The sequence below is a fragment of the Paroedura picta genome, chromosome 5 (assembly GCF_049243985.1).
Source record: "Paroedura picta isolate Pp20150507F chromosome 5, Ppicta_v3.0, whole genome shotgun sequence".
NCBI lineage: Eukaryota > Metazoa > Chordata > Lepidosauria > Squamata > Gekkonidae > Paroedura > Paroedura picta.
The window spans coordinates 35,548,266-35,575,367 of NC_135373.1; the positions used below are offsets into that span (position 1 = coordinate 35,548,266).

At 41.5% G+C, this 27,102-nt stretch overlaps 2 protein-coding genes across 21 annotated transcripts in view; one reads left to right on the forward strand and one right to left on the reverse strand.

The window, feature by feature from the left end:
* The window catches only part of TMEM200B (transmembrane protein 200B), a 58,950-nt gene extending 45,279 nt beyond the window's left edge, over nt 1-13,671 (forward strand). Inside the window, exon 3 of the transcript XR_013230975.1 lies at nt 13,321-13,671. The gene's annotated coding sequence lies outside the window, so the exon portion shown is untranslated. The remainder of the gene's footprint in view (nt 1-13,320) is intronic.
* The window catches only part of EPB41 (erythrocyte membrane protein band 4.1), a 162,947-nt gene continuing 135,848 nt past the window's right edge, over nt 4-27,102 (reverse strand). For 17 of the 20 annotated variants that reach the window (XM_077337185.1, XM_077337192.1, XM_077337201.1 and 14 more), the window contains 6 exons: nt 16,049-16,483; nt 14,818-14,946; nt 10,935-11,036; nt 8,183-8,263; nt 6,973-7,111; nt 4-4,830 (listed from right to left, as the gene is read on the reverse strand). In XM_077337185.1, the coding sequence (XP_077193300.1) occupies nt 7,016-7,111; nt 8,183-8,263; nt 10,935-11,036; nt 14,818-14,946; nt 16,049-16,483 (843 nt within the window). In that variant the 3' untranslated portion in view covers nt 4-4,830; nt 6,973-7,015. The remainder of the gene's footprint in view (nt 4,831-6,972; nt 7,112-8,182; nt 8,264-10,934; nt 11,037-14,817; nt 14,947-16,048; nt 16,484-27,102) is intronic. The other 3 variants (XM_077337203.1, XM_077337202.1, XM_077337200.1) reach the window with 1 other exon arrangement.

A 27,102-nucleotide genomic window follows, 5' to 3' on the forward strand; every position in this document is an offset into this window, starting at 1 on the left:
ATGGACAATCAGGATGCTGTTTCTTTTATTTGAAAATTTATTGGAAAAAAAATGCGATACAAGTAGCAAGATTGAACACTTATGTCTAAATGTTACATCCACTTTTCTTTCGACTACAAAAGTCCAAAATAACAGCTACTTAAACTATAAAGATTATCTATTTTTTAACTCTGTAATATTTTCTATTTTTAAAAGAAAGATGCAACTCCCTATTCTATACAATTCACCATTCTTTTTAAAAAATTTACAAAGCTCCTTCATATGTGCAGTGAAATAGTCTGTGATTGATCATGTAAAAAAAAAAAAAAAAGAACAAAAACAAACCCAATGTTAAGAACACCAAGGGTTAATTTTCCTCTGTATGAAAATGGCAAACCACTGTTTATGAAAACCCCCAAACGACTAAGCTTTATTAGTACTTCAATGGTTGGCCTCATGCTGGTGTCTGGCATGCAGAACGGTATTTTCTTTCTTCCCGGGGCATTTCCACAGTACAGGCTCACCTCGTTCAATTGTCAAGTTGAAGCCCCATTTGATGGTTCAGTTTTGCGGCGCTCCCTCCACAACACGGCCTTTAATCAAGGATCAGACCCACTTAACGCATCCCATGTTTATGTCAGAAGGGGCCTGGACTGCCTCCCATCACCCACTTCATCATGTTTAGAGCCTCTTCCTGTGCACGCATTTCATCATACTTGCATTTTTAAAAAGGAAGGAGAGGGCCTTCTTTGGGGTCCTTATTATAAACCTGGCTCTCAGCTACAGAGAATGGTGCACGGAGGGGAGGGGAGGGGGGGTGATTGGTGATGGGAGTGGAAGGGACAGAGACACCTCCCGTCCAAATGTCCAAACAGATTTCCACTCCCTTGCTGCTCCCTCACCGGGGAAAACAAGGCATCCAGAGGCCTCTTCTCCCTTCACGCCCCAGTCTTCCCCATTCAGCTAAAGAATATGTGGACGCTGCAGCAGTTGCCAGTCCTTGCTGAGCTTCAGTCCTCCACTGCACCCATGGCAGAGCCCAAAGCTGTCATCCAAGTGGCAGCAGCCCAACTGGTGGACTTCACTTTGCGCTGACAATGGAAACGTCCTCCTCTAGTGTGAAGGGACCCTGCATCATCTCCCTTCCCCCACTTCAACACACACACACACATTGGCAAAAATGGCAAAACACACATCCACAAAACCCCTCTGCCTTTTGCTCCCTTGTGTTTTTCTTCTGCAACCTGGACTGGAAAAGAGATCTCCTGTTTCTTCCCAAAGTGTGTGTGTGTGTGTGTGTGTGTGTGTGTGTGTGTGTGTGTGTGTGTGTGTGTGTGTGGAGTGGGGGGCTCTTTTAAAAGTAACTCTGGGAAAGACTTCTGAGCCTGTGTCTCAGGTTAAAGAAGAACACCTCAGAAATCATGGTATATACATCTAATACACGCACAGAGCGTCCCTCTTTCTGGCAGCTCAAGTCAGCTGAGAGCCAGTCCACAAAATGCTAGACAACTGGAGATAAGTAGGACACTTGAAAGTCACCAAGGGGGCTGTCTCTCTCACTCTCTCTCATGACAGGGGCAATGCATGGGAAAGGCAGGCAGCATTCCTTCCCAGATCTTCCTGTATTCAGGCTCCCTCAACCTTCCACCATCCTATTCAGTAGGTTTTAACATTAAGTTCTACAACACTGCTATATATCAGTGTAAAAATTGCATTGTAATGCAATCAACATTATGTTTTTAACAAATGGCTGATGTCTCAAAGACAGCTTTGGTGGGGGCAGGAGGGTGAGGTGAAAATGCACAGATGATGACACAAAATGGCAGCATGATGGGGAAAAAATTGGGAATTCCTCACTTAACAGGCAATGTGAAAGACCTCTGCCTGAGATACTGGAGAGTTGCTGCCAGTTTAAGTAAACAGTATAAGACAGCTTCATCTGTGTCCAAATGATACATTACTTCATTGCACCAATTAAATCCTAGGTCGGATCCTAGCAGATTCTTTCCCCACTGCTGAAGGAGAGGAAGGGGCCTGTTTTGACCACCAAAAAGCTAAGCTAGGGAATCACGTATAAATAGCAACACATGATGGGGTCTGCAGGGAGGAGGGGAAATCAGATAACTTTGAGCTGGGAAACTGGGAAGATTTGGACCTCTGTAGGGAGAAGAAACTCTTGCAAGACGGCTGCCTCAAGCATCTTGTAGGTGAAAAACCAACAAGAATGACAAAGAGCCGGCAGTTGAGAAAGTGGCACACCCAAGGCCTTCTTTCATAATATATTAAGTGCTATGTCCTGATTGAAAACAAGCAGTCTAAAATTCTGGGGAACAAAAGCATGAAATGAGGTAAGGGGAGATTAAAGAGAAGGATCCATAGAACTCTCCTCAGAAGCCTCAAAGCCTAGCCCTAGGCAGGTTCATTTGGAAACAATTATCAGTGGGGCTTGCTCACAGCTCAGTGAGCACAGGACTGCAGCCTCTAAGTGGCAACTGCCAGCTCTGGAAGCTGATTGTGACTGCCAGTCCCCCCCTCCCCCCCAACGCATGTCAGAGCGAAGGTACTCAACTAGTGGTGAATTCCTCCCCCCAAACCCAACCAATCCTCGCAGCTCTAACAGTCCACAGCCTTGACTACCTCAATTACAATGAACTCAAGCCTGGAGGGACGGGGGGAGGAGAAAAAAAAATATTAAATCTGATATGACATTGTAGCAAGTGAAGTTACAGTCAAACAGTACACTGGACTTTTCAGTTCACTGAACTCAAATTCTTTTAACAGTATGTCTGGCTTTTTAAATAGCCGAAAGAGCAGAAAGTATTTCATCTCCACTTCTCAGAGCCTAAGATTCAGCTTGTAAATGGAGCCTGCCCCTCCACGGCCCGTGCTGTGTGGCGTATTTGACACTATTTCAGAGTCACACTTCTCTCAGAAATAATATTGTTTGCAACTCTTACGGAGTATATCTTACAGAGTTTTTCAAATGCTGCTGGAAAGAAGAGTTGAGCTGGCAGTTTTCGTTCTGCCGTGAGGGGAGGGGGATGCTGCCCCCCTAACTGAAACAAGAAGGCTGAGCACAGCCAGAAAGGAGCACAACCTCTCCCAATGGTGAGTCCTCTCATTCACTGCAAAAGTGGCAGCAACATACACAGGAACTGAACCTCATGTCCAAGCACAATATTCATGCTTACTTAAAAAATAAAATAAAAACATGATTAAAAGCTTAAATTCAAAAATAATGAGTCTGGAGGAAACTCCAACCTCCTCCATATACTCCTGGTCTTCCTCTGATCCTGCACTGTTAGCAAATCAGATCACATCTGCATCAAGTGACTGAGACCTGCTGCAGCCAATTCTGGGCTCTGTTGTTTCCTTCCAGCATGCCAGTGAGGGAGCCTGAGGGAGCCATCCACTAAGCAGTGCCGCGCTGCATCTTCCACTCCTTTTAGCGAGGCTTAGGGAAGGCCTTCTGCGCAATCCCATTAAAGTGGAGGAAGGATACTCAGTGGCGGCATGCTCCGTTATCTGCATCCAAAAAGAACATTCAGATCATCTCACCAAAGAATATTAGAAGGATAGTGTTAGTTATGCTTAACTGCTCTCCAAATAGCCTCAGTTTTCACAGCAACTGGTGGAAATATCCTAGTTTTTGATGGCACACCTGCTTAAAGAATATAGTCTTAGGAATTCTGGATTGTCTGCCTGAGGGATGACTCCAGCTGCTGTTAAAGGTCATACATACATCTCTTGTGTGGACAGCTGGCCGGTGTGCTAAGTTTAAATAGTGCTGCTGAAACCCAAAAAAAATATTACGCTTACCCTACGAACAAAACAAAACACAAATCACATGGGGGAGGAGAAAAACCAAAAAAATCTATTACTGCAAAGTTACAGCCCTACTTCATAGCGTTCAGAGTGCTTGATTTAATGGGGGGAAATGACAGATAAGATTTGATACAGTCTTCCAAGAAGCCCAAAATAATATGAGAGAAAAGGGGGTGGGTGGGTGGGTGAAGGCAAAGGTTCCTTGTCATAGCTCACTGAAAAGTTCTAAAATTCACAGTATAAAAGTGAAGCAAATTCCATTCTCCCTCAACGCAGGCATCCTACTGCCATTGCAGTGAATGTATTACTCCACAGCTTCCTGCTACGTTGAAACATCTAGAGGCTCACAAGTCCACAACACAGGGAAAATTCAGAAGCAAAAGAGGGTAGACGTATCTGTGAGTGCCTTGTATAAATGCGTATGTATCCGTATAAAAACTCCAGGACAAGTCATAAGAGGAGAGCAAAAATGCTGCACAAACTGGACTCTGATTTGCTGACTTTCCTAGTAAGAAGATCCACTTCTAAACTATTGACAATCCCCACACTATAAGAAGAAGGAGTGAGAATTCACTAGGTGAGAATGCAGAGGGCAGAAGGATAACAACAATGAGGGGGCAATAGAGTTAAAGAAAGCCCCCTTCAGCAAGCCTTATGTTTTGGCCAAGTGGGCCTTCCAGCTTCATGATACAGGTTGGAAAAAGAATGGGCGTTGGGGGAAAGAATGCAAAAAAAAAAAAAAAAGACTGTAAAAAAACACACTTCAGTACAGTGAAAAGTATGGCATATTGTAGGTCACGATATATAAAAATGATAATCAAAAAAAAAAGAGAAAAAGAAAAAAGGATCCACTGTATTGAGGAGAATCCCAAGTAAACATCAAAAAGCCCAACTCCAAGTAATAAGTGATAGAATGTCTGATAAAGTAACTCTGGCAAGTTTGAGGTCATGGTGCTCCAAGGTAGTTTCCTTGTAGTTTTGCTGGTATATTTCAGGTGGCCTTTTTCAGACAGAAATAGACATTGCCTGGGGAAGACACAAAGGTTATCAATCAGTTTATGCAAGATCTGTGAAGCAGTTGCCCCTGTAACCCTGTAATGAGGGCCCAACATAGGCACATATTCCACACAGGCACGGCCTCATACTCTGAGTGATCTGTGCATTAAGTAAACTGGGGATATGAGGAGCAGAATGCAAACACTCAGGAGAGATATGGCTCTAATTCTAACAACAATATAAAGGCAGCATGGACCCAAACACTTTTACTTCCTTTTGCCCATGCAACATTTTGTGCGATACACCATGAACCGGAAGTTTAAAACCATGTCTAATTAAAGGCAGCCTTCAGTGCTGGCACCAAACCATCTATGGAAACTTCAGTTTTTGCCTTCTGGCGTAAACTATGTGTTCAGAACTGGCCAATGCAACCATGAGCCTATGCTTGTTTACTAGGAAGTCAATCCTACAGTCAGCACATCTACATATAACTAATTCAGAGAGTGGGTGCATTTGCAATGGATATACATCTCAGATTAGTTGTGGCAGTGAGCTTCCATTCCCACATTACAAAGCTGCATAACCCAGCACAACACTGCAGATGTTTTTTAAAGTTAAAAATTACACTTGGACCTCTGTAAGTTAACTGAATTCTGTAACAGCATGTTCTTAATGAAAGTGGGCATGTATTGCGGGATGGCGCAACCCCACAATTTTGAAGCTCTCTTTATTACCATTAATAGTTAAAGCAGGCTACACATTGCTTGCAGCCCACATTAACTATTAATGGTAATAAAATGCAGGCTGCATGCAGCATATTTAAAAGATATACAACACGTAGGCAGCAGGGGGACCCTTTAGGGCTATTTCCAACTTGCCCAGACATCCATCTCAGCATTGCTGGGAATTTGGGGATAGACCTCTCAGATATGAACCACTTGAATAGTCAGTGGACTATTTCACTTGGCCATTCTGTAGCTGGTGGGCCAGGACACATAACAGGGATGGCAGAAACCATAAGCAAGCTGTAAAAACTGGCAAGATGTATTGTACCCTCAGGGTGTACATTGTGCAGGCCAGGTCTGTGTTTAAAAGACTACATAAACCTATGCACTGTGTCATAAAATAGGCATTCAAGCGTCTACTCTCTGCAATGGAGCCTTTGAAGCAGCAAAGAGAAATTAATTTTTCAAGCTGGCTTGACTTCATCTGTTTCTCTTGAGGAAAGGTGCAATATAAATAAAATAAATAAAGTCCCTGAACCAGGCTTCCTCCTTAGTACATACAAAATGGCCAAGCCATAAAACATAGGCTAGAAGTCCAGAATTGGCTTATAGTCCACTAACTGCCAGTGTACTATAGCATTGGTCCTCAACCTTTCTATCGCCGGGGACCACTCAACGCCGGGGACCACTCACCGGGGATCACTCAACGCCTTTTACTGAGGCCAGTGTGGGGGGGTAGTTTACTCCTCTACTCTCAACACCTGCCCTAGCGCTCTCTGATCACTATGGTAATGTTTAAACATCCCTTCAAAATAAGATACAGACACGCCACAACAATGAAGTGTGTTGTAAAGGGCTGGGGGGGATGAAGTAAAGGGCCGGGGGGGGGGGAGAAGGCGTCCTTCGGGGCCCACCTCTAATTAGTCGAAGGACCACGTGTGGTCCACGGCCCACAGGTTGGGGATCGCTATACTATAGAGCTTTTGCTCTAACATAGCCATCCCCAACATGTGGGCCGCGGACCACACGTGGTCCTTCGACTAATTGGAGGTGGGCCCCGAAGGACGCCTTCTCCCCCCCCCCGGCCCTTTACTTCATCCCCCCCAGCCCTTTACAACACACTTCATTGTTGTGGCGTGTCTGTATCTTATTTTGAAGGGATGTTTAAACATTACCATAGCAATCAGAGAGTGCTAGGGCAGTGGTTAAGAGTAGAGGAGTAAACTACCCCCCCCCCCACCGGGCCTCAGTAAAAGGCATTGAGTGGTCCCCGGTGATAAAAAGGTTGGGGACCACTGCTCTAACAGATTCACAACATACAGTCTTCCATTATGATCCTGAGAGAAAGTGTCAAAAGTGTCAAAAATGCACTCTGCATTTACAATGGAGGCAAAAAAAATCCGACTGTGCTTCAGCATGCACTACAGCACCAAAATAAGCACATTACCTTGATATACATATATATATTATTATATATATAGCTGGTCTCGCTATTCTGCTATCTCTGTCTCCTGATGGACCACCACCTTTGTCACAGACATGTCTGGGTGTTGCTCCTTTGCTTCTTTGATGGCCTGAACCAAAACCTGAAGAATGAATCAGTAAACAAAGTGATTTGAATTGTTTTCAGGGGAACCTAAAGTCTTTATACTAATTGAATTTCTGCCCTGCTCATTCTTCAGAGAATACACAGCAGCTCCTCCACTGTATCCTCACAACCCTGGGAGGTATGTTAGGCTAACAGAGAGGAATCCACCCAATATGACCTCATGAGACTCATGCACCATCAGAGATCTGAACCCATGTCCTTCTGATCCTAGTCCTACGCACAAAGGCTCCAGTCTGGCCCGTGACTTAGTTTCAGCATGTACTACCCACTTAACCATGCCAACAGTTGAAATTTTATACATATGGGGGTCATATTCTGTACTAGCTTTTACAATATCTGATATCTTACCACCCCAAAAGTCATGCTGACCTTTTTTCCAAAATTTTAATTTTGGGCATGAAATTATAAAAAATGAAGCATAGTGAAATTCTTTGTCACCGCTTTCACTTTTGTTTTGACAACATTTTGCTTCTATCGTGAAGGGGGGGAAAAACATATGTCCAAATCATCAGAAGTATAGAAACAGAGAAGAACCAACGATTCCTCACAAGTAATCAGTGAAGAATAAGGGAAATCAAGAGGCAGAAAAATGATTTATCTCAATAATTTATTCCAATTTTGAGTAATCCTACAGTTATCAAAATGGGATCCTAGGTAATAAACCTATTTTCCAGGTACTTTTTCAGTGATTTCTCCTTAATATAAAGATGATTTAACACAATCAAGGTTACATGGTATCACATAAGCATTGCTCATACATTATGGGGTAAATTCACAAGTAAACCCCATTATTAAGTTTGGAAGAATTCATTTTTCAGCCTTGTGATTTCCTTTATTCTTCGCAAATCAGATGGCAACAAGAACTTTCCTGGCTTTAAAACGAGTCCCAAATCTGGCTTTTAAAGTCCCATCTTACGGCAGAGGAACTCAAAATTACTTCAGAGACCCAAAGGAAATGCAACTGGATCCTCCAATTGCCCCACTGATAAAGATGCCTGAAACAGTTTACAAACATTAAAAACCCTCACTAAAATAAAAATATGCTTACCTGATCATGGTCAATATCCGCATCCCCTGTGATGACAATTCTTTTCTCAATTCGTGTTTCTGAAATTCCACCTTTCACCATCTATTGTGAGAAAGTGAACATTAACAATGATGCTTACAACTGCAAAGACAGAACATCATTTGAAAGACAACCAGCCTTGCAGAGGTGGAGAGGGGCACCCAAAGTTCAATATGTTGCTAGAGCATAAGAAGAGGAAAGCAAGAAGTCTCCTTTGGCAGCCTAGAGCTGTTACTTCCATTACTGTCAGGACGACAGTTTTGAATGATCTGGCTACTGTCCTTAACAGAAACAAGAAGTCAGGAGTCCAAAAAGCATGTACAGAAATACAAGTCATTGTCCTATGGTCTGACTTGTTTAGGAGGACGAATATTCACATAGACAGGACAGGTTGGAATTGGTCCTAAGAAGCAACCATGGGAAAACAAAGCACTGGAAGCAGTTGTTGCTGTGGTTTGATTTTCTACCAGAATTGACAGTAGCAGCCATTTATGTATTTATTTAGGATATATTTTTATCCCAGTTTCTGAAAAATCTCCTTAAAATATTTTAATCTCTTACAGATGCACATATTCCTCATATGCCAAGAGATTTGCAACTAATCCTCTGTATTCAAAGAAAGACATAGGCAAAGATGTATAAACAGTTGGTAACTTATTCTACCTGACATGAAAAGTAGTTAAACTGCAATAATGTTCGGTTCTTATTTTACTAGAAAACCTATACTTCTTCTTGTTCTATTAGCCCGGAATGAAATATATATATGAAATGAAATGAAATGAAATATATATATATATATATATATATATACACACACACACATACATACATACATACATACATATATATATATTATGTGTTATTTATATTTATAAATATAAATAAACCTGATCTTGCCTATCAGCCAAGACGCTTATGGAAGGAAAAACTAGCATGGGACACTTCCATTCTCTCTTGTTAACACATTGATTAAATGAAGAGAAATCACTCTGATATTGTTACATTTCATGTCCTAAGAATAAAATCATACAGGTACACAATGCTTTAAACAGGCATCCTTGGCCAAAGAAGGAGGGCGGGAAAGAACAGTGGTAATCACACATCCACATTTGGGGAATGGGAGGAGAAAAGTTAAGTAGACACTCACCAACCGGCTGGGCATTCAATAGACCCCTTCTGGCTACAGTCTAGAGCAGGGGTAGTCAACCTGTGGTCCTCCAGATGTTCATGGACTACAATTCCCATGAACCCCTGCCAGCAGTTTCTGGCAGGGGCTCATGGGAATTGTAGTCCATGAACGTCTGGAGGACCACAGGTTGACTACCCCTGCTCTAGAGAATCCTTAGTCAGTAATAACCATGTGTGGGTATTCTTTTCTGAGAATTTTAGGGGCATTCAAAGCCCATGTCAGCTCTAGTCCACATTGTACCCCCCCAACACACACATTCATCCACATAGTAGATGGGAATGATGTCAGCATCAGTGTATACTGTCCCATTTGTATGAGGTCTTTCAATGTCCCCAGGGAAGATGTTCCATGGTTCACCGGGACATCCCCTGGACTTCTAGCTGTGCACTTCAGTGTCAAGCTGAAAGTACTGAAGTGCCCTTAAAGAGCTTTGTACGATTTGCAAACTACTTGGCTCCAGTTAACCAAAGTGATGAAGACCGAACACATCGGTCAATGTTGAACCATTGGTAGCTTCTAATGCTGGGTCCCTTGCATTTTCTGAAATACTTTCAAACTTTTAATAGGACATAAGGCTCTGGTACCAATGTGATAGCTTGCATGCCTCCATCGCTTTGCAGGACTAAGAACATGTAACTCTCTTTCTGAAACAGAATATCCAGTATACGGGAAGTAAAAATATATTGGCACTTCTACCAGTACAACAAATGGAAAAAGGTTTCTTACTAACTTAACTCCATACCTTGATATCATACACTGCCATTTTATGATTTGCCAAACCACAAGGGGGAAAAATGTTTTCGAAAAGCCTAAAACTACACTGCATGAAGATTAATTAAGATGACTGAACTGGATTTTAAAGCCATCTTGTAGAGCACTGACCATACAGAAACAATTTTCAACTATCTTCTGCGTAGAGACCACTGTGAATGCCTTCAAAGTGGATGTTCATGCTTCAGGGCGACTGGGAACCGAAGATCCATTTTGTTCCACATTGCATACAGATTGGTTGTAGTCTCACTCCAGATTATGTTTCTAACAATTTAGTGTACCCACACTGGTTTCTGAAATACCAACCATGCAAAAGGACTAAACATATGTATGCAGTACCTCAATGCTTCAGGTTGCACACTGAAGAGAACCTACTATATACTTGAAAATGGACAGGAAATTTAAGTCTACAGTAACAGGCAGCTAACTCTTTAAAAAGTTTTAATGATACAGAAATGCTTCTGTGAGTTATCTACCACAATGGGAAATATCTCTGCTGAAAGCAGAAGGAAAAGTCTTAACTTGCTAGTATTTTGTGTGTTCATTCCATCTGAACCCTGCCCCCCCACCCCCAAAAATAAACTCTAGTGTTCTATCTGGAAGAAAAACAAACAAGACCTCTTACAAACCACATACATTAAAGGCTGATGGAGACCTGCATATGTCCCATTAGCAGGGCCACCCAAACACAGACAGCAGCAGGACACAAGACATTCCTTGACACGCTAGATAGTTTACCATGGAGGTCACATTTTTATTAGCCATGTCTTTTACCTTTGTGATCTGGGTAGTGGTAGTGCTGCTGGTGGTCTCTGATGTGATGGTCTGAGCAGTTAGCAGAATTCCAGGATCTAAATCCCCATTCCCATCATCGGTCTATGGCAGAGATTAATAATAATAATAATAATAATAATAATAATAATAATAATAATAATAATAATAATAATAATAAGTATACATCAAATTATTGCTCATCTATGGTAAGTAGGCTGTTCATACTGATAAGGTATAATAATCTAAAGAATGTTGCTAATCTGCTTTAAAAAATTAACAAAATCTGCATTAAAGTAGTGGTAACACTGATCTGGAAAAAGCTCACTCATTTATGGTCTCAAGTACACAACTCCGATGTACCAGATTCCCCCCTTATGGAGGAGGAACAGAAAGAAGAGCTGTTTTTTATACCCTGCTTTTCACTACCTGAGGAAGTTCCAAAGCAGCTTACAAGCATCTTTCCCTTCCTCTCCCCACAACAAACACCCTGTGAGGTAGCTGGGGCTGAGAAAGGCCAGATAGAACTGCTCTGCATGAACAGATAGATATAACACTTTTGAAGGAAGATATAACACTTTCGAAGGAAGAGGAGGAGGAGACTTGCTACCAAAATGGTAGACAGATTGGTCTTTAAAAACAAACAAAAAAAGATTTTAAAAGTGAGAAGAAGCTGGAGAAAGGGTTTGGTTTAGTCAAAACAGACTAAACTATAATTTACACTGACTATCCTCTTTAAGCATCTGGCAGATAAATGCCAGCTTTCCCAAAATTTAACACACATGTTACCCCAATTTAATTACAGACCTGCTTGTTATGGGATGAATGGATGACTTATTGTCTTAACAAAGAAACTAAAAAAAAGAAAAAAAAGAAACCAAATGTGATACCTACAGATTAGCCACTAGGTGGAAGCACGTTCCATGCAAGTCAAAGTGTTTCAGAGCCTTCCAAACACTTTAAAAATGTTACTATTGTATTTGTGGTATAACTCAATGTTTGTGGGTTCCCAACCTAACTAACAGGTTATCTTCCAGTTCGACCTGTAAGCTCTATAAACTCCACTGTTGGAACTAGACAGGAAACTGGACAGTTGGGCTTTACAGCAGGGTGTTAACAGAGTGCTGTCATAGTAATTGGGTACCCAACAGCAACTTATTCAAGTTAATCTCTACAAAACTTCTCTCTCAGACAAGGCATCTCTAAGCAGGTCACCAAATCACACTCTGGAACTTTTAACATGAATCTTTAAAAAAAAGTACAAATCAATTATTACATAAAGGTAAAGGTATCCCCTGTGCAAGCACCGAGTCATGTCTGACCCTTGGGGTGACGCCCTCCAGCGTTTTCATGGCAGACTCAATACGGGGTGGTTTGCCAGTGCCTACCCCAGTCATTACCGTTTACCCCCCAGCAAGCTGGGTACTCATTTTACCGACCTCGGAAGGATGGAAGGCTGAGTCGACCTTGAGCTGGCTGCTGGGATCAAACTCCCAACCTCATGGGCAAAGCTTTCAGACAGCTGCCTTACCACTCTGCGCCACAAGAGGCTCTAATTATTACATACAAAACCATTTAAATATTTGCTGCTGTAGAGAGAGAAGCTTTAATATGCTCCTCGAATCAGCCTATGCAGAACTTTGGGCATGTGCCAGCTAAAAAATTCATGCACTCCTTCCAGTAGCCCACTCTCCCTATCATACATGTATTATTGGTATTGGAGGCATTTCTAATCCATGGTCTCTACAGAGTACTTGAAACTGTATGCAATTTAAAAAACCAATAAAAGAATAATCAGAATGTCCTAGAACACTAACAATAAAAGTGCTGCTATATTCTATCTCCCCTGACTGGCTTAAAACTGGCTTAAAAATAGATGGCTTGAAAAGGGGATTACGCACATTCAGAGAACAGCTCTACCAATGGCTCATAGCTGCAACTGCTGAATGGAACCACCCTGTTCAAAGTGCCACATAATACAAGTTATGGGGGGTGGGGGTGACCATGAACAAAGAGCTATTACCTTCTTGACCTGCTTGCATGCTTTTCAGAAATACTGTGGGAAACAGGATCCTAGCATGGTATAGTAGTTAAACTAGGATCTGGGAGACCCAGGTTCAAATTCCTGGTCTGCCATGAAAACATGATGAATGATCTTGGACAGCTAACTTGATGGGTGAACTTGGACACACCTATCCTCTCTTATAGAATGGCTGAGAGGGCAAAACAGAGGAGAGTGTGTCTGTCACTTTGCATCTCCACTGGAGTGAAAAACATGGCATAAATGAAATAAATAATTACAAAGCAGACCTTTGGTCTGATCTAATATGAATGTTACGGTTACTTTTAAAGGCATTTTTGTGTGAACATATTTCTCTTTTGTTGACAGAAAAGCAAGGAAGAAGAAGCAAGGTATATCTCCCAAGGAAGTGCATTCCACGAAGTTTTGCCTTGTATCCTTGTTAAATTCAATTAAGACAAGGAAAGAATACAGAACAGGAAATCTACTCATCTCAGGAATCAAGGTGGAATACATAAAATCAAACTATCCCTAAAGATTGCAGACTTTGAAAGAGCAGAACCAGTACTTGGAACCGGAAAGCAAATGTTTGAAGCAAGCATTTATTTGTTTGTCCATCTATAGCTCATCCTTTCCGATCATGTCTGGAGAGGCTTACAATGCAGAAAAAAGCCTGATCAGTGTAACAAGCAACATAACAAAACAGCCAATAAAACTTTAAACAAGTATCCCAGTAAACAAGTCAGAAATATTATTTTAAAAAATACATCTGGGAAAGCTCTATGAAATAGGGAAGCTTTTGCATTCATTTCTAAAAATTACTAAGCCCCTCAAACAGTTGGCCATTTTATTCCATTACAAATTATCTTGGAAGGCCTAACTTGGATCGGAGCAGTGGCAAATTGCAATGTGATAACGAAAGCTTTACCCATTTCCCTCCAAGCTGTTTTATCAATCTAAAAAGCCTTTTGTCACACAGGAGAAAGACATGCAGATTTTCATTTGAGCAAGTATGTTCAGCCTGGTGTAGTGGTTAGGAGCGTGGACTTCTAATCTGGTGAGCCGGGTTTGATTCCCCACTCCCCCACATGCAGCCAGCTGGGTGACCTTGGGCTAATCACACCACTGATAAAGCTGTTCTGACCGAGCAGTGATATCAGGGCTCTCTCAGCCTCACCTCCCTCACAGGGTGTCTGTTGTGGGGAGAGGAAAGCGAAGGCGATTGTAAAAGAACCAACTCATCTTCTTCTTTAAAGAGACATTTTAAAACAAAAAAATTGGCACTGCGTCCAATTCCTGGCACCCACAGTTGTTTTAAAACTGAGAAATCAGTTACAATAAGATTAAGACCCAGCAGAAGCAAAGAATCAAAATTAGAAAGGATAGATACAGTGTATTCTAAACCAGGGGTAGTCAACCTGTGGTCCTCCAGATGTTCATGAACTACAATTCCCATGAGCCCCTGCCAGAGTTTGCTGGCAGGGGCTCATGGGAATTGTAGTTCATGCACATCTGGAGGACCACAGGTTGACTACCCCTGTTCTAAACTGCTCTCCTTGCAGAAGCATAAAAGGAACTGAGGGATGACTCCCACCAAGACAAATGGAGGGTGGCACATCCCCTACCTCAGAGGGAGAACTGGGGATAGATCGGACACTGCAAGCCTCTACTGATGTACCAAAAGCAAGGCCCTTTACTGTGCAGACTTACTCTGTTGTTAAAGAAATACATTCAGAAACAGTGAGCTACTCTAGAGATTGGAATTTACATTTTTAGTGAATATTTTAATCTCTCCTCTTTAAAGTGCATCAGAAAATTCAAACAAGCCCTACTATTACAGCTCCATCATATTCTAGACTTCCTTGCCTGTGCAGCTTCATAAGTTATCGTCTTGGTCTCTGTGTGGACAATAGGAACGTCTTTAGTTGGAATTTCACTTTTCACAGAACTTGACACATCAGAGATAGTGACAGTCTGAGTCTTCACAAGGGGCGGCTGCAAAATAGAATTTCAGAAACAAAACACAATTAGCATCATTACGGACCATTACCCACACCGAGAAGCATTCTGACACTGATCTGACAAAAGCACAAGGGACTCACTTGCTAAATACTCAACGTTAAGCTCAACAAAAAAGTGGTTAACTGTTTGAACTATCAAGATAAAAATCTGGTGACAAAATGCAAACATTAATGCATTTTTTCTTTCCGTTCCAGGCCAGACATACCTCTTTCTGTAAACCAAGCCATGAAAAATTGCTTCAGGGTTAAAGAGTAAGCCAAACAAAATATGTGAGGTATGAATATCTTCCGGAGGAGCTTAACTCAGCCTATATGCCAAAATATTAATTTGCTCAGAAGACAGACAGATTTAAGTTTCATGGGAGGGAAAATACTGGAGTGCAGAGACAAGACCTACACTGTAAAAAATGTGAAGCCCACTAGGCTTTTCTGAAATCAGTGTCAGATCATCATTTATGATACATGTATCTCAAGAGTAACAGAAAAAGCAAGATCAGTTGTGCCGCCACCTGATAATTAGCCCAAAAGAGAATGTATTACTAGCAAGAACACCACAAGGTACCCGTTCAGTCTAGCCCCAGCCACCTTTTCAAAATCTGAAATCACCTTAATTATTAGTAAGTTTGGGTACCCAAACAGATGGTATTAATGGTCAGAACACTGAAGCAGGCAAGATACTCATCATGTTTGGGCAGGGGTTTTGTACGAGTGCATGTGAGAAGATTCTCACATTTGATGACTACAGACCAGACAAATAAGACCTGAGACTGCAATTTATTCATAACACACATCATAAGATGTAGCTGATAATTTTAGGTTTCCCTGATGCTTCAATTGAGATAAAGCACTTTATCCAAGTAAGCCATTTTAGTATAAAGGAGAAGTGGAGACTCATTCTGCATAGACTATATGAGATTAAGGATATAATTAGCTTGGGGAATCATTTCAAGCCTTCTAAAACATCACCCTCCTTTGTGTATTTGTGGCATATGCTTGCTGCAGTGTTTGGGGATCGATTCCAGAAAATGAAGCGGAGGAAACTGTAAAGAGAGAGGTTTTGAGTGGACATTTACTACCTGGAAACAGCGAATGAGGGCAGGAAATTCATTATCAACATTTAAGTGGTGACAGTTTTCATTTAGTTTTCTAAGTAGTTCTCTTGAATTTTGTTCCTTTTCCACACCACATGCCTCCTCTTGCTCATGGGTCTGCACTGGAGGGGAGGTAGGGATTATAGAGCTATCCAGCTCTGTCTGTTTTTCCACATCTGAATGAAATCCCTTTTCACTCCTCAGGTCTTCCTCACTCTCAGTGAGAGCAGCAGCACCCTTGCCGCTTATAGAAGCAGTAGTGTCATTTCCATGAGTTTGTGCAGGCACCTGGGGAGCTGACACCGGACTCTCACTAAAGCCTACTGAGTGCTTTGAGACCTCCCAGTCAAAGTTGGAGGCAATATGTTCCCCCTCTGCCACTGCATCCTCATCCTCTTTGAAGGGAGAGTCACTCATGCACTAAAAAGAAAACAAATATGAAAAAGGCCAGAAAGAATTAGGAAAAAAAGTGTATCAGATCTGGAAACAGGGGGAAAAAAATTAATATGTCTTTGGTCTTCAAACATTTTCAGACTGAGTACTTTATGAGCAGCTAGACAGACTGGGTTTAACACCTCTGCATAACTTGAGATAAGGTCTTCTACAGCCAGAGTAGAACAGTAGGTATAAGGCTCTCCCTTTGCTGGAATTATTCCAGGCCCAACTATTATTAAAATGATTATCCCCTCTAACTGCAGTAACTTACAGCATTTCAGTGGAAATTATGCCTTCTAACTAGGCATGGGCAGTTCAGCTTGGATAAGTCTAAATGTACTTTTTCAGCTATCAGCAGGATGGTTGAATTGTGATTTGGCCACAATTCGACCTGTTTAAATGGACCCTCCATGCACACACTTTCTCAGACAGTGCACTGAACAGCTGATAATGACAGGTGCCCCACCTGTTCCCTTTAAATCCCTCTTCACCTGGGGAGAGTTTTAAAGGGAGTGGCCTACCTGTCTTTATCAGCTGTTGGCAGGCGCTCTCTTCCCCTACTTCTCAGGAAGCCAGAAACATTTTCTGCTGACTGGAAAGGGGGAAAGCATATGGCCAGAATCCCCAAAGAACTTTTCGGATTTGGCTGAATCGATTCAGCAAAATCCAAAAAGGTGAAGGGGTATTTGTGTGATTCAGAGTTGGCCTATTTTTTTTCGAGCTGCATCTAAAACAGTATGATTTGTGTGTGTGTGCACATCCCTACTTCTGACAGATGAGAAACTGGGTGGGGGACATTACTGGACTCCTTCAACCGTGTCCAGCCACTTGTTCTGTGCCAGAAGGGAAACAATTCCAGAACTGGGGCCAGGTGGTCTTGAATACATTCTTCTGGGATCACCACACATATCAGTAGCATAGAAAGCAGAGCAAAAACACATGCCAGACTGGCATTCTCTCTGTATCTATATTTCAACAATTGTTGTTGTTATGTGCGAAGTCGTGTCCGACCCATCGCGACCCCATGGACAATGATCCTCCAGGCCTTCCTGTCCTCTACCATTCCCTGGAGTCCTTTTAAGTTTGCACCTACTGCTTCAGTGACTCCATCCATCCACCTCATTCTCTGTCGTCCCCTTCTTCTTTTGCCCTCGATCACTCCCAGCATTAGGCTCTTCTCCAGGGAGTCCTTCCTTCTCATGAGGTGGCCAAAGTATTTGAGTTTCATCTTCAGGATCTGGCCTTCTAAAGAGCAGTCAGGGCTGATCTCCTCTAGGACTGACCGGTTTGTTCGCCTTGCAGTCCAAGGGACTCGCAAGAGTCTTCTCCAGCACCAGAGTTCAAAAGCCTCAATTCTTTGACGCTCGGCCTTCCTTATGGTCCAACTTTCGCAGCCATACATTGCAACTGGGAATACCATAGCCTTGACTAAACGCACTTTTGTTGGTAGGCTGATGTCTCTGCTTTTTAGGATGCTGTCTAGATTTGCCATAGCTTTCCTCCCTAGGAGCAAGCGTCTTTTAATTTCTTTGCTGCAGTCCCCATCTGCAGTGATCTTGGAGCCGAGGAAAATAAAATCTGTCACTATCTCCATTTCTTCCCCATCTATTTGCCAGGAATTGAGAGGGCCGGCTGCCATGATCTTTGTTTCAACAATATCTAAATCTAATTACCATTCTTTCTAAAACAAAATATGAAAGGTTTGCCTTTTTCTTGTTATGAATGGTGACGTCTATCTTTTCGTGGGGGAAAATAACTACTCCTGGAAAAATTAGTATATCCACTCAGAAACTATAATATACAGCACCATTCCTAACAAAGGATATTGTAGAGTATGTAAAGGTGCAAAAAGGAGCAACCAAAATGATGCACATAGTTAAATTGTGGAATTCACTGCCAACCTGGAAGGTGTGAAAAGGGGAGTGGACAATGGCTGGCAGTTATGTCAGCAGCAGTAAACCTCTTTGGGGAGCACAGGCATGAGGATGCTGTTGCAGTCGTCCTGCATGTGGGCTTGCTAGAGGCAGCTAGGTGGCCACTGTATGAACAAAATGCTGAACCTGATGGGCCTTTGGACTGATCCAAAATGACTTTTCTTATGTAGAGAGCTGTTACCTAAAGAAATTATCTCTTTTCAGGGTCAGGGGACAATTTCCCCATGTTTAAAGTTCTAGTGAGAAGTGATTCCCATTTTTTGTGAACAAAACTCTGTGGCTGTTGAAGAACAGAAGAACAGGCATGTCTAAAGGAGACAGTATCCCATTTTTCAAGGAATTGGGACACCACGTTTTAACATGATATGTGGCCACAGGAGGTGTGAAGTGCACATCATACAAGGTGCCAATTCATTTTTCCCAGTTAACTATTCACAATGGCTTTGTTTGTCTGAACGCTGGGTGTCATACCTGACTGCAGAGATGCTACAGTTAAAAATCCTTGCAGCACCAACTCTTTTTCTTTACAATAAATTCAGTGACAGGACAAAAAAAAATAGTGCATAGCAAGCAAAAAGATATCCAGTTTTCCTAAAAGAATGTTAACACCCAAGATACTTTGGAAGACTGGGCCAAGCCAGAGGATTTAACTAAGGCTGGTGCTATTCTATCTTGCATTGGGCGCCTGTTAGAAAGTTCTCAACTAGGTCTTTGTATGTATCTGTGAGCCGGCTAGTCAGAATTTGAAGGAAAGCAATAATGGTAGAAGAAAAGACAAAGAGTTAAAATATACACAACATCACAAGATGTGCACAAAAATAGCCATTTGCCAGCTGTCCTCTGGATGGGGGGTTAAGACTGAGAGTACTACAAACATTTCCAGAGGGCGGGCTACAATTTTAAAGGGGGATATTTTTATACACTAAATTTTCTACACTGAAGTACAAGAGTTGTCAGTAGAGGCAATAAATGACATTTGCTGTTACAGGATCACTATGGCTACTAGCCAAAACATTATTCTAATTTTCTGCTTTATTCAATAAAGGGCAGGAAAAGTATTAAGAACGAATTTCTTCTAAAGCATTAAATGGAGAAAGGGACACTCATCTTTGCCTCTTTATAAGGCTAGACTACTTGCTCACTAGTAGCCACAAATTCATGTAGCCAGTCCAACAAGCCCTGTCAGATATTTGGTCTGGGTGTTTTGTTTGCATTCTGAATTATCTTTTTCCTTGGGTGTGCTGTTATTATTCATTGCAAACAGAAGAATTACTTAGGTTGACCTTCTGTATACACTTGGGAGCAAGCACTAATAAACTCAGCGAGATTTACTTTCAAGTAACACATAAGATCTAATTATTAGTGTCTTTCAACAGATATATATTTGAAAATCTGCATTTATATCAGTCACTAGGCAGAAAATAATTTTGTGAGTTTCCTACTTCACATGGGAAACCTTGGTGACTCAGGATTCTGATTGTAGCAGTTTGATACTATTCAGCATATTGGCTGTTGAGATACAAATCATGGCTTTCAGTGAAAACAAGTTTCTGTTCCAGTTAAGACAATTAAGACCGCTAAGGTTTTCTTATAACCCTCACTGCACCATGCAAAACATGCACTGCTTCTAAAAAGATGGGCTGTTCTTGAAGCAGTTTTAACTACACAGTAAAGATGCAAATGATCCTGCCCTCAGCTTCACCCCTTCCAAGCACATCATGTGGCATTTCTGCGCTACCTTGTGGTTTCCCACAATTCAGCTGTTACCAATACCTGCTGTCAATAGTTCTTAAGGACAAGGCTGGTTTTCAGAGGGCAAGTTGTTTCCTTGCTCCAGAAGTAGGAAGTTTGTGCTTGGCCACTGTTTCGAGTTACTTCCAAAATATGCAAGCATCTCAAGGAACATGCTGGCAACACTTTAATAGTTGATCGACTGGCACTTAAAACAGCCAGAAAGTGACATACAAGCTTGTTATAGAAACTTTGAACAAACTGATCTCAATATAACGGGCAGAAACTTATATGAATTAGAAGTAACTGGTCAAATGCCTTAAGCTTAGGAAATATTTTGTATAACACATGCAACTTTGACTGGGAATGACTGTAGAAACACTCACATAATATTTACAGCACAAAAGCTTTCAATTAAAGAATAAAAGAACACCTGTAAATCATCAGCCACATGCAAATCCACAGGAGGTGGTAAGATCAGGTGGTGGGAAGCATTTATTCTTGATAACTGATTTCATGAGCCTAGTGTCCACTTTGTTGAGAAGAGAGCCACCCCAATAAATAATTAAGATAATTTATATCACTCTTCAGCATGAGTGGCTATGTTAGGCACCAACTGCTTGGGAGATGAGCAATACACTCTGTAAAGGAACATTGCTGAACCCCTTAGGGAGGCTTAGATTTTCTGCTTTTAAGAGCATAATTTAGGGCAGAGAGAGGCTAGCCACTCTGGCTTGGGGAAACAAACATCTCTAATACATCCAGAAGGTATCATACAGAACCACCAGGTTCCTGGGAAGGTATAAAAACTCTAGGGCCCAGACATAATCCACATAACAAACGGTCATCTCTGTCTTGGACCAGCACATCTGTATTATTTGTTGAACAATACTGATGCATGAACTTAAAACTATCTGATTTTACCAAGCTTCTAGCTTGTTTGTTTGAAAAGGTATTGGTATGTTTTCTAAAACCCCAAATGGTCTGAACTTAGGTGCTGAAGACTCCACCTCTGCTAATTAGAAAGCCATTGACTTTCAACAAACATTGGGATCCTATACCGTGGCAGTTTTTCTACAGCCATACAAATATTGCTTTGAAAGAAGGCGAGCCAAGATGCAACGTTCTCTAACTAGCTTTGTAAGCTGCCACCTGCAGGCAGCTGAATACCAGCAGTGATCATTCATGTCCATGGAACTCCTCGCGCCCAGTTCTGATGCGTACATGAATATACTATGTTTGTAAAGAGCTTGTTATCACTGCTACTGCTGTTGGCAGCTGCATGCAAAAAAAACCGCACAGTGCTGCCCTTGACATCACAGTGCATGAAGGCCATCCCTGATGGGGGCCTGGTTCGGACCTGCATTTGTGTTATCAAGTAGCACTAGAATTTTTAAAAAAAACGCAGGGGATAAACTAATAGGAGAGATTCCATTCCTGCAATGAAATAATATAAAAGATGTGCTGTGCCCATCACATTTTTATGTAGAGAGAGAATGCCTAAAATAAGTATAGCCCCTCAGAAATTCATTATCAGCTGCTAAAATCTTCACAGTCCAATATTCCCAATTTGCTATAGTTAAAAAATTGTTAATTTAGGAATCCTAATCTTGTGGAATATAAGATTAATATTAGGTTATCCCCGGCATTGTGCAGAAGCAGACATACTGAAAAAGCGCCTTAAAGGAGGAGTTAACTTTGTAATATGCCACACTCACCAGTGAAAATTCCAGAGACCAACTGATGGACAACCTCCAATCTCAATATGGCAGCTAAAGTACCTGAGCAAGAAGTATTAGCAAGCAGAAAACAGAGACACGCCCCCCTCCCATTCAATGCTGTTTTTCTTTCTCCCTTCTCCCTTTTTTAAACATAAAAAGAAAGGTTATGTTCTTTATGTCCAGAGCTAGCCAATACTTTAAATATATGATGTGTACATCTGCATAGTCTGGAAAGATTTTTAATTGACAACAACCAGTAGGTTAACTTCTCAAAGGATCAGGAAGCCATCAAAAATGGCCAATTTAACAAACAGTGAGTCAAGTTTCGGCTAGAGTCAGTTACGGTGATCAGTCACCTTCATTCTAAGAGATTATGACTAAAACTTGTCGTGCAGTCCTAAACTGAGCTACACCCTTCTAAACCCACTGGATTCTAGGAATTTAGACAGGCACAACTCTGTTAAGGACTGTACTTTAAAATACATTCCCTCGAGAGTCACAAGCATATTACACTAAAATCAATAAGATACCATTACAAGGCAAGTGGTTTCTAGGCAATGATCAGTATCTACAATTTCAGCCAGTTGCCAACGTTATCAGGCCTTTTATCTTTCAAGGAGCTAGATAAAGCAGCTTACACACAGGATTAAAAAAAAGCTCCAGTGTTAACTCCTTTTGAGCATTACCCTTTGCAGAGGATCAGGCCTTTATGAAAATAAATCACTGACTGAGCTCTCTTCTGGAAGATATTACCTGTGCACAGGCTGGGGTAGCAAGAGCAAGGGCTCAATCACTTCTCCACAGCAGTGCAATTCACTTTTCCTTAGACACATACCAAACTACAAAATTATTTCAGAAATATTGCAAGGTCTTTTTACATAGGTCGCGATTTTGACAGCCAAAAGTGTTAAACATGTACATATTAAAAAGTTTGACTACGTCTCTTTTATTCATTTTAAACTGACTGTTCTAGAATAGGCTTTTGTGGGACAAGGGAGAATCCATAAGGCTTGCAAGGGACAGGAAATCCCATTTCTCCACTCCCGCTTATGTTTATGTTTATTAAATAATAATAAATAAATGTATATAACGCCTATTCCTGGACCAGCTGGCTCATGGAGGTTTACAACAAGATAAAAACATTAGACAGCAAGAACACCCTCTCACTGATAGTACATTTAAAATCCAATATCCCAATTTAAATAGCAAGTTAAATAACAAGATGGCTGGCATAAGCACTCCCTAACTAGACCCATATGCCTCACTCCACTGTTCCCAGCAGTGTCAATCTAAACTTGTGTTAGGTGATAGTAGGCCCCGGAGGAACAGATGCCACAAGGGCAGGGGAGGGAGACTTCAGCTTCCTCTATGCTACTCCCTTCCCTCATCCTCTTTGCCATACCATGGGCCCTCTTCTGCCCCGCCCCCCACATTAGTTGCAGTTGGCCTCCCCCACTCATTTACTTCTGCTTGCTGCTGTCAAAGTTTGTATGCCATTTTGGGTTGCTATAGTTTTTGGTGCCATCAGAAATGTCACTATTAACTTGGTGAGAGGTTAAACCCCAAATCAGAGTTAAAAAAAATATTTTCTGCAAACCTTGAGGCCTTTAATTCTTACAAATATAGTTATTCACACTAAATATTTCGGATAGGAATATGGAATTTATACTCACACACACGGATAGATTCAAGTGGGTAGCCTTTAAGACTAACACATTTTTATACAAGGTATGAGCTTTCGTGTGTACGCTGATATCTGAGGAAGTGTGCATGCAGACGAAAGCTCATATATATTTTGAATAAAAATGTGTTGGTCCTAAAGGTGCCACTGGACTCTAAATTTGTTCTTCACACATGTATTAACACTCTCACAAAACTGAAATCACACTAAGAAAATAAACACGAGTGCAGGCTTCATCAAGCCATCAAGCCAGCAATCATAATGTCCTCATGAAATATTCAACTGCAACGTATCCTTATCCATTGTTGTTCCTCTATATATTTATGAAACAGCCTAGGAGGTGGGACGTGTCCAGTTGTCCAAGTTAGATTAGGGCCAATCAGCTAGCTTTGTCCTGATTGGCCCTGCCTCTGCAGCTCCCGCCCTTCGTCCCTGGACGGAGCCTCTTTGCTCTCAGATGCCTCAATGCCTGGAGCCAGCAGCCGGTAAGGGGAGAGGGCCCTGGGCAGAGGGTCATGGTGGAGGGCTTGCTAATGAGGGCCTCTTGGCCTGCTCGGCTAGCCTTGCTAACGAGGGCCTCCCGGCGTGCTAGACTGGGCCTGCTGACTGCCTGCTAAGGACCTCTGTTACGGCCCTGCTAATGAGCTGCCCAGCCCCCGACTGCCCCACTTGTTTCGGCTGCGAGCTGCGGTCCAAAGCCACCTAAAGCTGCCTGGCCGGGGGCTGGGGGAGGGGGCCCTTTCAAGGCCCGTTCTTCGGAACGGGCTCTGAAGCTAGTTGCAGAATGCTTCTTCATTCCTCTCTATATATTCCAAGCACATTGCAAACCCTATTTTTTTATTAAAAGGAATGCAGATATTCCCTGCAAACTCATGATCAGCACTAAGATGAAGACAGCTAGTTAATAAATTAGTGATTCATCCCTCCCTTTTATTGCAAAACAGTAGCCGAACAGCAAGATTTCATTAAGACATTCCCTTAAAATGTTTGATACCAGGTTTTAGCCTTTCTGTTCACAGAAAGAAACAAATATTAATACTGATACTGCTTTCTCTCTCAAACTCAAACGACATAGACTATTGGTACGCTTTCCGTCAAAAGTAGTCTACCTTTGACTATAGTGTTTCAAGCATCCTAATAGGGAGTTATGAGCAAAACTAATGAGCATTATTATGAGCAATATGCCACAAGGAGATTCTTTCCCCATGTTACATGACAACCTAGTGTACAACTTAATACTCCTGCAACTAAAAATACATGTACACAATTCCCTACACAGTTGGTCCCCTTGCTGCCATTCTCTTGAAAACAGTGCATGACCCCTCATTCACACTGTCTTGAAGGCTTATCTCAAAATGTTCACTAACTATTAATCAGTGGAATTAGTTCTAGCTAATTCTCAACATTATTTCTCTTCCAGTAGCCTGCCCCAAATGTCAAGCTATCACTACGACCACAACACAACAGGTCTTTCTCACATTATTAGTTAGCTAAAAATTACATCATTGCTCTCAAATAATACATGAAACTTTCAGCATACGCTACTTGCCGAAGTTGCATCCCTCCATCTAGGTCAGCACACTACATCAGGGATCAGGCAAAGCTTGGATTTTATAATTATGTTTTAAAATTATATAAAGAGTCTTAATAGCAGATGGCTATCCAGAAGATTACATTTGGGTGATGCAAAAACCTCATGACAAACACAATTAATAAGTCATTAGAGATCAAAATTACAATCTGAACATATTCTGTATTACAATGTTTAAAGAAACGTTAACGCTCAGGGGGAAAAAATACATGCAATCCCTCCCCCCCCCCATTCACACTTCAATGTGTAACATGTCCATGTCACTTCTATATATATAAAATTGTTACAGTGAAACACAATTGAGCAGGAATGACACAGCAAAGAGATACAACGTAAAAGCACAGAAGGAACTGAACATGGGATAAGAGAGCAATTTCAGTTTATAATAATTATTATATAAGTATTGTCTCTAACAAGAATATTGGTTTTTCTACCATTCCAATCCTACAGCACCCAACCCCCCAAGAGAAACCAGGTATTGCTATCCTTTTTACCCAGTGGAGATTAATACAGATAAGAAAAATGGACACAGATGAATACTGGTGCTGTATTTTATACACAAGGCAAACAGACACTGATTAAAACCACTCACTGTGAATGCAAATCCCACTTGGTGCCCAGGCTGTTCCCATTCTCGTTATCCCCCCTAAAGTCATATTGATAAGCAGGTCATAGTTTCAAATATTGCCTTCAGGATGAATACAGGAAATATCTTTAATATTGATCTTCAATGTATTCTTAAGTGAATTACTCTCATTCTCCAGACTGTTTGACATGTATAAAATCTACTTGGCTGAATTATTCTGGCCAGCCATAACCATAAAACTCTGTTTAATTACAGGTTGGCAGTTATATAGTTTTTCTGCTTTCTTAGAACAGGCAGTGTAACATATCAACTTTGCGATGAACAATAAGACACGTTTTGAAATGGATTTTGACCTTTTTTCAATTCCCCCAAGGACTGTGTTATGTTAAGGAGGATGGGCTAAAAGACTTCTGAAGGGAAGTCTCTCACCAAGCTGTTACGTTACATTTAGAAAGGCTAAATATAAAAACCAAAATAATTAGTGACTGCATGCAGACATTTTAGAAAGCGCCTGAGCAGTTACATGCTCAACACAGTTTTATTTTTCTTAGGGACTGCGGAAATCCAGACTCTTGCAGGGAAGCTTTCCTTGGAATCCACCGGGCCTCTTCCAAGTATCCCAAACTAGTTGTCAAGCAGAAAGACTGTATACACTTTTTAAAAGAAGTGTCTCAAGAGACTCTCTAGGAGAGCGAACTAGAGCAAATGAAAATCTATTTGCAAGAAGACACGGCAGCTTCAGCCAGCAGTTTTTAGTTCTGATGTTTCACATGACTGGCGCCCACCCCCTGGGTCCCAAAATCACAGAAAAACTAGCCACCACACAGTCAGTGCAAAGAGCACTAAGAAAGACATCACAAAGCGAATGCGTGGAGAATGTAAAGCACCGGAATACAAGTGGCACGTTTTGAATGATTTCTGCTCCTCGGGAATTGGAATAGAAATCTTTGCCTGGATTTCTTCATTTGCTTGCTGGAGAAAAGTTCCCAAAGGAGCGGTCTCTTGTTTTTTAATATTGTCTTCATCCTGCACTAACAGAGGACGTTCCTGTGTCTGCTTTCATGGTAGAAGATCAAGAAAGACAGAGATGAACAAAATGACAGGTGGAAAATGCTCAAATGGCACTTGGAGATGTGCAAGGACGAAAGCACACAAATAAAAAATTGCTACAGAGAAGTCATAACATAACACTTCCCTTCATTCAGTCCTACATAGGGGGACCAAGCTCCATGGAGAAACAAGCCACTTTCTGACTCTGTGAAGTGATCCAAAGCTGCTAAGGAATCTCTTTAATAGAACTCATTTCATATGAACTCTGCTTGGCTGCTAAAATATATGTTTAAGAGTTAAGCTGTTGAAC